This window comes from Bufo bufo, chromosome 6 (assembly GCF_905171765.1).
Source record: "Bufo bufo chromosome 6, aBufBuf1.1, whole genome shotgun sequence".
Classification (NCBI taxonomy): domain Eukaryota; kingdom Metazoa; phylum Chordata; class Amphibia; order Anura; family Bufonidae; genus Bufo; species Bufo bufo.
This window is the reverse complement of record NC_053394.1, coordinates 220,805,560-220,815,434: the sequence shown is the minus strand read 5'-3', so window position 1 is coordinate 220,815,434 and position 9,875 is coordinate 220,805,560. Positions and strand designations below refer to the sequence as shown.

The following is a 9,875-nucleotide window of genomic DNA, read 5'->3' as shown; positions in this document are numbered from 1 at the left end:
GGACAACCCATTTACAATGAAAGCTTTTATTTAACATGTCTCCGAATCAAGAGAGATGTATGTACATTTTAGAAAGGCTTGTTAGGAGCCAAAACACGTTGCCTCTATGTGAGTAAACAACTAAAGACTCTGAGTACCAGCTTGCTTGTTCTACTTGGATCAAGAGAAACCAACATTCATTTAGGTATGTCCAGACTTTAGACTGTTACTTTACGCATACCTGTATAGCATATATTTGTAGCATGTAGTTTCATTTGTGAGAAGCAAAATACTGAAAATATAAAATAATGTGTATCATTTCACCTTTGTTCAATTATTTTAAAATATAATGGAAGCTGTATGTTTCATTTGAGAATTAATTGCAAAAAATTTTTGGGGAAAATTAAAATCGTTATTTAAGGTAGGTTTAAAACTCACAAACACAAAGCCGATATTGATTACAAGCCTTATCATTCCATGTGCCATCTGTGTACATTTCTATACAGTTTTCTTTCCCATTCCCACCAGGCTCACTTCTTCTCCAGTTGGTGTAGTTTACATGATGCCCATCCAAGTAATGGAAGTCTCCAGATGTTGCTCCTTCAATGATTCCCAAGTAAGCATATCTGTTATACTGCTTTAAAATTGTTAATATGGCACTATTTTCAGCTTCATTCATGGGCGTAGCTATACTACCACCAACATTTTCACAAATTGCCTTGGAAGTTTTAAAGTCTACTTCTTTGCCATTTGTTGCAAGTATTTTATCCTTTACATGTTGGATTTTTCCATCCAAGAACAAAACTAAAATACAAGACAAGTAACAAGATCCTCTTAATTACTTTTTCTACTAGTTCAGTATTGGTAATTGTTTTACAAATGTATAATATAATAAAGCTTGGTTAGTCAATAGGACCAATATGATAGTATTTGTTCACCTATTTCATAATATAATATTCCAATCCAAAGGAACAGCTTTCCCTTCGGTAGTTCTCGTGCACAATGCAACAAATGCCATTAAGTGGAATGAGGTTGTGCTGTAGTTCCCTGTGCAGGGAATGGTCAAGAGCACTGTGCCCCCTTCACTTTTAGTGGATTCCTGCAGTGTGCCATAACAGTAGATAAAACTATTGAAATGAAAATTAAATAGATGATAAATAGATTAGAGGTATATATACTATGCAATCCCAAATGGGCTTAGTAGGTAAAGGCCGCATTTAATGCACCTTTTTACTGTGTATTGGATTGCTTACAATTAGTGGCAGATTGTTACAGAGATTCAGAGAGTGGCAGATTGTTACAGAGATAGTTCTCTGTGCTGAGCTATTCAACAAGTGTCTTGCACTTGAAAAAGACCATCCACCAAAACCAGTCTATCTATCTATCTTTTTTGTTTACCTTTCTGAGTGTATATACCCACCTCCTTCAAGTTTCCTTATGCGCTTGTTCATAAAAGCTAACTGAAGCTGCAGTTCATTGTCCAGTGATGCAGGAGTACCTTAAAAAATCATAAACACAAATTATTTACTGCATGAATGCCTCTTAAATGAAAGTATAAAATAATTTATCATTAGGTCTTAATTGAAATTTATTTCTTTTTTCCCCCTACAATTCCTTTGTAGACAATGCATCTTCAAAAGACAATTTGTCCTCTATCGTCTGCTAATGTACATTTGGTAGGTTAGCAAGTAGTAAAGAAAAGGTACTATACTAGAATTCTGAGACTGTACAATGTTTATGTTATCTGTTATCATGGAGACTCTTAGGAGCTGTAGAAACAAAATGGTAGGACATTTTAAATTACTACTAGCTGATTCATTCCTCAAGTAAGATGTATTGAACCAATAAAAGATTAGGGGTTCATCTACTATCCAGAAATATGACTATATTAGGAGTATTTCTGGTGCAGATTGCTGAGCAAAGGTTATTTGAGTCACAATCTGTGACTTTTCCCTGCTCACGCCAGGTCTAAAAAAGTGTGTGTCGGCAGGGAAGGGGACTGGCCAGCAGGCCCATCTCATTCATGATTTTCTATGCTTGTTTTAAGAGTAGAAAATGGTCTAATGGTCCAGACCGATGCTGCATACGCCAAAATTATGTTCAGCCCAGCACCTCTACATAACTTTGGCGCATCCACCGCCAGCACAGGTGACTTCGGTCTTAATAAATTACCCCCATAGTCTTTACTCTCACGTACAGATGTAGTCAAGCTAAAATCGACTCTGATAACACATGGCACAGTGTTACCTTGGTTATCTCTTGACAAAGGTCATTTAAATCCCCTGAAAAGTTAGTTACAAAATCTTTTTCTTGACATTTTTTACTTAACAAATTAACCATCAAGTTTAGCTCAGCTGCATCTTTATATTAGAATTTCAGGAGCTATTCATTTGATCAATTAGGAATAATTATATAATATTTATTCTATATCTATAGCTCATTACATTTGTTTCAGTTGTCAGCTTTAAATGCATTAGCATTAATTACAGAAGTAATAAAAATTCCAAAAATGTAAACTCACACTCATGTAGTAGTTGAATTGTGTGGTAGGAATAGTATCATAAGTAGGGATAAGCGAACCCGTGGAAGTTTGGGTTCACCGGGTTCAGCCGAACTTCAGGTCAATGTTCGGGTTCCTGACCCGAACTTGACCCCGAACCTAGACCCTACTAATGTCAATGGGCACCAGAACTTCACTTTATTATTTTCCGTTATAACCTGGTTATAACAAAAAAATAATAGCATTCTTAAGACAGAATGCTAAATGAAAAAGCCATTGAGGGGAAAAAACTCATCTCATCCACTTGATCGCAGCCAGTATCCTCTTCATTCTTCAGGACCTGTGTGACATCATTGCAGGTCCTGCTGAATGAAGATAGAAGGGATGCACGATCAAGTGGATGAGGTGAGGTTTTTTTTATTATTTTTAACCCCTCAATGGACATTTTATTTAGCATTCTGTCTTAAGAATGCTATTATTTTCCATTATAACCCTGTTATTATGGAAAATAATTAAATCACCTGAACACCGAACTTCAGTAAAAAAGTCCAGGTACCCGAACTCGCAAAGTTCAGTAAGTTCAGTTTGCTCAACCCTAATCATAAGTACTATGGAGGAGATTTATGAAAATCCCTAGCAATGAGATTCCAACTTTCATCATTCACAGCTCCTTTGGAAAATGAAAGGAGGAATCTGATTGGTTTCTAAGCCAGTATTCCTTTGCACAAGTTTGATTAATCTCCTCCTATGTGTGCGGTCATCTGAAGTCTTCGTCCAATTACATTTAAGCATGCTGTTTACTGGCTTCTCCAGAAAATGTAAAAGCTATCAGAAGAAAAATTTCCAAATTTAGAAAGCATTATTGGTTATGATTGGAAAGCATATAACACAACAATAATAGAAACAAACGTTAAATAATGCATATTCAACATTACTTGAATGTACAGAAATGTAAAAAACTGAGGTTTGTGTTTTTCCTAACAAACAGAAAATGCACATATTCATTTACCTGGAGGTCCAATGTTCCCCTTCTCACCCTTTAACCCTTGTACACCTGGTGCTCCTGGTGCTCCAGTAAGCCCATCTCTACCTGGTAGTCCGGGGTTTCCTCCTGGTGGACCCATTGGCCCTGAAATGCAATAGCAAATACTTTAATCTTCTAAAAAAAAAAAAGATTTCTGAAAATATCTGGCAACCCAAAAAAATAAATAAATAAATATATATATATATATATATATATATATATATATATATATATATATAAAATATATCACAAAAGTGAGTACACCCTCACATTTTTGTAAATATTCTATTATATCTTTTCCTGGGACAACACTGAAGGTATGACACTTTGATACAATGAAAAGTAGTCAGTGTACGGCTTGTATAACTTGGTGTGCCCTCAAATGATCTCAACACACAGCTATTAATGTCTAAACCGCTGGCAACAAAAGTGAGTACACCCCTCAGTGAAATTGTCAAGCATGGTGGGAGTGTCATAGTTTGGGGCTGCATGAGTGCTGCTAGCTGTGGGGAGCTACAGTTCACTGAGGGAACCATGAATGCCGAAATGTACTGTGACATAATGAAGCAGAACATGATCCCCTCCCTTCAGAAACTGGGCTGCAGGTCAGTATTCCAACATAGTAATGACCTCAAACAAACCTCCAAGACGACTGCTGCTTTGCAAAAAAAAACTGAGGGTAAAGGTGCTGGCCTGGCCAAGCATGTCTCCAGACCTAAACTCTATTGAGCATCTGTAGAGCATCCTAAAACAGTAGGTAGAGGAGCACAAGGTCTAAGTGGAAGAGGAATCCAGTGGCAACCTGTGAAACACTAGTGAACTCCATGCCAAGAGAGTTAAGGCAGTGCTGGAAAATAATGGTGGCCACACAAAATACTGACACTTTTGGGCACAATTTGGCCATTTTCATTTAAGGGTGTACTCACTTTTGTTGCCAGCAGTTTAGACCTTAATGGCTGTGTTGAGTTATTTTGAGGGCACACCAAATTTACACTGTTATACAAGCTGGACACTAACTACTTTACATTGTATCAAAGTGTCATATCTTCAGTGTTGTCCAATGAAATGATGTAGTAAAATATTTACAAAAATGTGATGGGTGTACTCACTACAGGCTTAATCTCAATATTGTCATGTTCTGAAGGACAGTTAGATTACCGGCACACAGGTAGATTACCGACCAGGAAACCAACTGAGTACATTTTTACACATGTAATAAATAAACATTAACAGTAACACAGCAACATCAGGCAAGGATAATAGTGGTACCACTGAACCCAGTGCACCGGCAAGACAGGAGGCCTGGACCCCATGCGGAAGTCAGCTGTCTAAAATTTATACAAAGTCACAGGGGCCTGATGGGATACACCCAAAGCTATTAAAAGAGCTTAGCGGTGTACTAGCAAAACCATTAACAGATTTATTTAACCAATCACTAGTAACAGGAGTCGTCTCAGAAGATTGGAAATTAGCAAATGTTGTGCCCATTAACAAGAAAGGTAGTAGAGAGGAATCGGGCAACTATAGGCCAGTAAGCCTGACATCAATAGTGGGGAAATGAATGAAAACCATACTTAAGGAGAGGATTGTGGTACATCTAAAATCCCATGGATTGAAAGATGAAAAACAGCATGGATTTACATCAGGGAGATCATGTCAAACTAATCTTATAGATATTTTTGATTGGGTGACTAAAATAATAGATGGCGGAAGTGCAGTAGACATCGCTTATCTAGACTTTAATAAGGCTTTTGATACTGTCCCACATAGAAGGCTTATCAATAAATTGCAGTCTTTGTGCTTGGACACCCATATTGTTGAATGGATTAGGCAGTGGCTGAGGGACAGACAACAGAGGGTTGTAGTCAATGGAGTATATTCAGACCATGGTCTTGTTACCAGTGGGGTACCTCAGGGATCTGTTCTGGGACCCATATTGCTACTAAACTAGTACATGGATTGCAGGATAAAACTTACCAGGAAAGGTTAAAGGACCTTAACATGTATAGCGTGGAAGAAAGACGAGACAGAGCAGATATGATAGAAACTTTTAAATACATAAAGGGAATCAACAAGGTAAAAGAGGAGAATATTTAAAAGAAGAAAAACTGCTACAAGAGGACATAGTTTTAAATTAGAGGGGCAAAGGTTTAAAAGTGATATCAGGAAGTATTACTTTACTGAGAGAGTAGTGGATGCATGGAATAGCCTTCCTGCAGAAGTGGTAGCTGCAAATACAGTGAAGGAGTTTAAGCATGCATGGGATAAGCATAAGGCCATCCTTCATATAAGATAGGGCCAGGGGCTATTCATAGTATTCAGTATATTGGGCAGACTAGATGGGCCAAATGGTTTTCATCTGACGCCACATTCTATGTTTCTTAATGTAAGCATGGCAGTCACCGGCAGAGCTGTGCACAGACTAGATGTCCTCCCTCCGGAGAACCCAGGAGCCCTCTCACGAAGGCAGGACATACACAGGACAGGAACAGAAGCAGTTAGGCACAGCCAGGGTACACATGAAACAGACAGGATCAGAAGCAGTTAGGCACTGCCAGACTAGACATGGAACAGACAGGATCAGAAGCAGTAAAACATTGCCAGGCTATACAAGAAACAGACTGGATCAGACACAGTAGAGCACTCCCATGCTATCAGAAGCAACTGAACACTGCCAGGCTATACAAGAAACAGACTGGATCAGACACAGTTGAGCATTGTCAAGCTAAACAAGGAACACAGAGGATCAAGACACAGAACAGGTACAGATGATAAGGCAAGGCATGGACAAGGATGCAACAACAACAATGCTTTACCAGGCAACACCACACAGAAGGGCATATGGCAAAACCTCCTGGGTCAGCAGGAAGGGGCTACACCCAGCAAGGCACAAGACAGAACTGACCCCAAGCACCACAACTCACAGAAAGAAATAGCTGCAATAATGAAGGCACCTGCTAAGCCACACCCAGGAGCAGATCAGGAAAAGTTAACCCCACCAGAACCAGGAGTAACCAGAACCAAAGAACAACAATATGTGTCAGTTCACACAGTCACAGAATGCGGCAGCCAGCACGCCTAAACAACAACCACCATACACAGGTTAAACTGTAGTCAGTACGAGGTAACAGGCTGTCAGCCTACACAACAAGATGTGACAGAACCGCACACTGCATCCATACTCAGACCCTGTTCACACTCAAGGCCGCAGCCAGCATGCACCACAGAGCCAGCATACATGGGAACACCCACAGCAAGTACACAAGGTACATGCAGCCAGCCTGCACAGCACCGATGACAGGAGCCACAGAGATATGGACGTGGGTAAACACAAACACAGACAACAGTTCACACACAACACTGCATCCAGCACGCAGCCCCAAACAACCAGCATACACAGGAATCAAATAATATTGGAGATATGGCACTCAATATCTGGAAAATTTTTGCTCAAAACAAGTCACTTTATTGGTGCAATAAAATATTTAAAATGTCATACAAAGTACATAATTTGTGCAGAATTTAAATAACATAATAATAAAAAGTCACAATCGACAATATAAAAAATCACTTATAGTGTATATATAAACACACATCAGACAGCAAATGGGTACTTGTCTATAATCTGATTGAATAGGTCCAGAACCTTCTGGACCTATTCAATCAGATTATAGACAAGTACCCATTTGCTGTCTGATGTGTGTTTATATATACACTATAAGTGATTTTTTATATTGTCGATTGTGACTTTTTATTATTATGTTATTTAAATTCTGCACAAATTACGTACTTTGTATGACATTTTAAATATTTTATTGCACCAATAAAGTGACTTGTTTTGAGCAAAAATTTTCCAGATATTGAGTGCCATATCTCCAATATTATTTGAAATTCTTTACTTTCTGGTGTTTGGAGTTTACACCTAGATATTGAGCACCTCTCCACCCTACGGAGCAGTAGAGCCACTCCATTTTTGTTAAATACACAGGAATCAGCCTGTAGCCAGTATGTGAGAGAGCATGCAGCCAGCCCTCATGGCCACAACTGTCACAGTGAACCGCACTGTGACAATTATGCTCTTTACCAATAGGGTGCCAGTCCTAAAGAGGGAGAGCACAGCCACAAAGGAGGTGCTTTTTTTTTCCGGATTAACCCATAAAAGGCCATAATGTTAACCTCAGATGCCGCAATGAATGTGGCACCTGAGGGGGAGTGGTGCAATCGCCGTTCCCTGTCATTGCACCCACTACATCCAAAGAAATACCTTCATGACAAAGTCCTTGGTCAAGAAGTGAATTTCTTTGTGAAATTTGATGAAGCAACCAAATCAAATTTTTCATAACTCCACTTATCTGTATTGGTGAGCATACCCTTTAAGCATATTTCCCCAATATTTTTTTTAAATGTTGTTCCCACAAAAGCGAAAGCATGTTTTATATATTATATAAAAAAATTACAATGAATTATAGGTTTCTGACAAATATATGTGTCAATATGATTTTTTATTATTATGGGCCTGGCTGATGCAGGTAAATGATGAATACGAAATAGGGTCTGTGGGAATTACAGGAATAAATGTAATTTACTGGTCCAAAAAAGTGTTCGGTTTACAGAAGCCAAGTACAGTCTATCCCCTAAGGACAAGGGAATGGCTGGAAATTATCATATTAGCAATGAGCTGATTATGTCCCAGTCTCTACAGCAAATCTAAATAGTTAGCTGCAGAAAACAGGAAATAACAAACTATAGTCTGTGCTCAAGTGGCCGACGTGAAAACTGGAATGTTTCAGGACTGTAGGGGATAGTATATTCCACTAAATTGAATTCTGGAGAAGATAGGCAGCCAATGAAATGACTGACACAGTAGAAGCAGTTAGTGTAGTGAATGGACATACAGATCAACTTGACTGCTGCATTTAGGGTATGCAGCAAGAGGAGGTTGATTGAATGGTGCAATAAGAAGAGTCCTACTGTATGTTTCTTCCCTTTGAAAAGAGTATGGATAGGGTACAACCAAATATATGGTAGGTAACTAACATGAGATTGCACTGGTACAAATAATTAAAAACACAAACTACCGTATATAACTGCTCATTCTTACCAGGTAAACCTGCGTCCCCTTTCATGCCATCCCTGCCATCTCTTCCTGAAAGACCATTGTTTCCTGGTGTGCCTGGAATCCCTGGTGCTCCCATACATTTATCAGAAGACTGAGCATGACATGTCACTGACATAAGTGTGACAATTAACGCAACTGATAGCCGGAGCCACATTTTTTGGGTTACCTGCAAAGTAAATGTCATTTTGTATAAATTGAACATGTATCGCTCGATTTACTACATGTGTGTGGTCAAGGTTCTGGCATGTACGCTGTGAAATTCTCCTGATAGATATGTCATGAACACAGCCTATTTCCACCTTAAAAGCAGACTCATATTTTCTATTGGGTTACATGCAAAGGGAGCAATTTGTTGTTTTGAGAAATTTGTAGTAAAACAACTTAATAAAAATGATAAAGCATTTGATTGCCTTCAAAAGAGTAAGCTAAATAATGGCCACTGTTGCTAGTGGATTGTGGATTTGAGAAACATAAGTGGGATTCCATGCTGAGCTCCTTGCAAGTAATTGACTCCTATAATGTTCTTGCAATGGGGCCTCTGCTCTTATGTTCACCCTTAGAACACACATGAAAGTAACCTCAATTTTTATTACACAGGCCTATGTTACTGCATAATGAAAAGTTACATGCTTTTTAGCCATTACAGACAATCCAACTGAACCTAACAACCAGATTTGGTGTGAACCTAGGCTGGTGTTGTACATGTCTCGAATACCACGCATACTGTTATTGTTTACAAAACAATTAATACTCTTCTTGGTATACATGTTGTGTGTGTAAGTATTCCCCACCAATCATGGCCTAATCTACCTCATTCAAAATGTCTAGAATCATGCAATAATAAAATATATACAATATTTTTATAGGTTTACGGAAATATCATACCTTTTGGGAATTGATTGATCAATGAGATGGTAATGGCTGTCCCCTTGAATGAAGAATGGCAATGAATGTCACCTTTTTATACGGAATAAGGACCTCATTGTGGACACTCTATTGCTGCACTATCAGTCATTTCCATGGTTACACTGAACCACAAGTGTCTTGCGCAATATACTCTACAATCTTTCTGTAAAATAAGAGTTTACTTAAAAAATTCCTGCTAATATCTGGTATTCACTAGAACTACTACTAGAAGTAGTAGAACACCAACAAATGTTCTGTGCAATATTTCCCTGTGTTGGAATGATAATTATTTCTATGATCTAGATATTTCTAAACTAGAGATTCTGTAAAATTAAAATCCTAGGAGA

The 9,875-nt window shown here is 38.4% G+C and overlaps 1 protein-coding gene across 1 annotated transcript; it reads right to left on the bottom strand.

Moving 5' to 3' along the window:
• Positions 1 to 230: 230 nt before the first annotated feature.
• On the bottom strand, positions 231 to 9,651 carry LOC121004974 (pulmonary surfactant-associated protein A-like). The gene is made up of 5 exons (XM_040437449.1): positions 9,508 to 9,651; positions 8,605 to 8,788; positions 3,489 to 3,608; positions 1,400 to 1,477; positions 231 to 783 (listed from the first exon to the last, which is right to left on the bottom strand). Exons 2-5 carry the CDS (start codon positions 8,774 to 8,776, stop codon positions 407 to 409), a joined length of 747 nt encoding a protein of 248 aa, XP_040293383.1. The 5' UTR covers positions 8,777 to 8,788; positions 9,508 to 9,651; the 3' UTR covers positions 231 to 406.
• Between the last annotated feature and the right edge of the window lie 224 nt (positions 9,652 to 9,875).

Excerpts from the sequence above, each read along its gene's own strand:
- LOC121004974 (XM_040437449.1), bottom strand. The coding sequence starts at position 8,776 with ATGTGGCTCCGGCTATCAGTTGCGTTAATTGTCACACTTATGTCAGTG. Across the intron at positions 3,609-8,604 it reads AGGGGACGCAGGTTTACCTG|GGCCAATGGGTCCACCAGGA; the intron begins GTAAGAATGAGC and ends ATTGCATTTCAG. Across the intron at positions 784-1,399 it reads CATAAGGAAACTTGAAGGAG|TTTTGTTCTTGGATGGAAAA; the intron begins GTGGGTATATAC and ends CTTGTATTTTAG.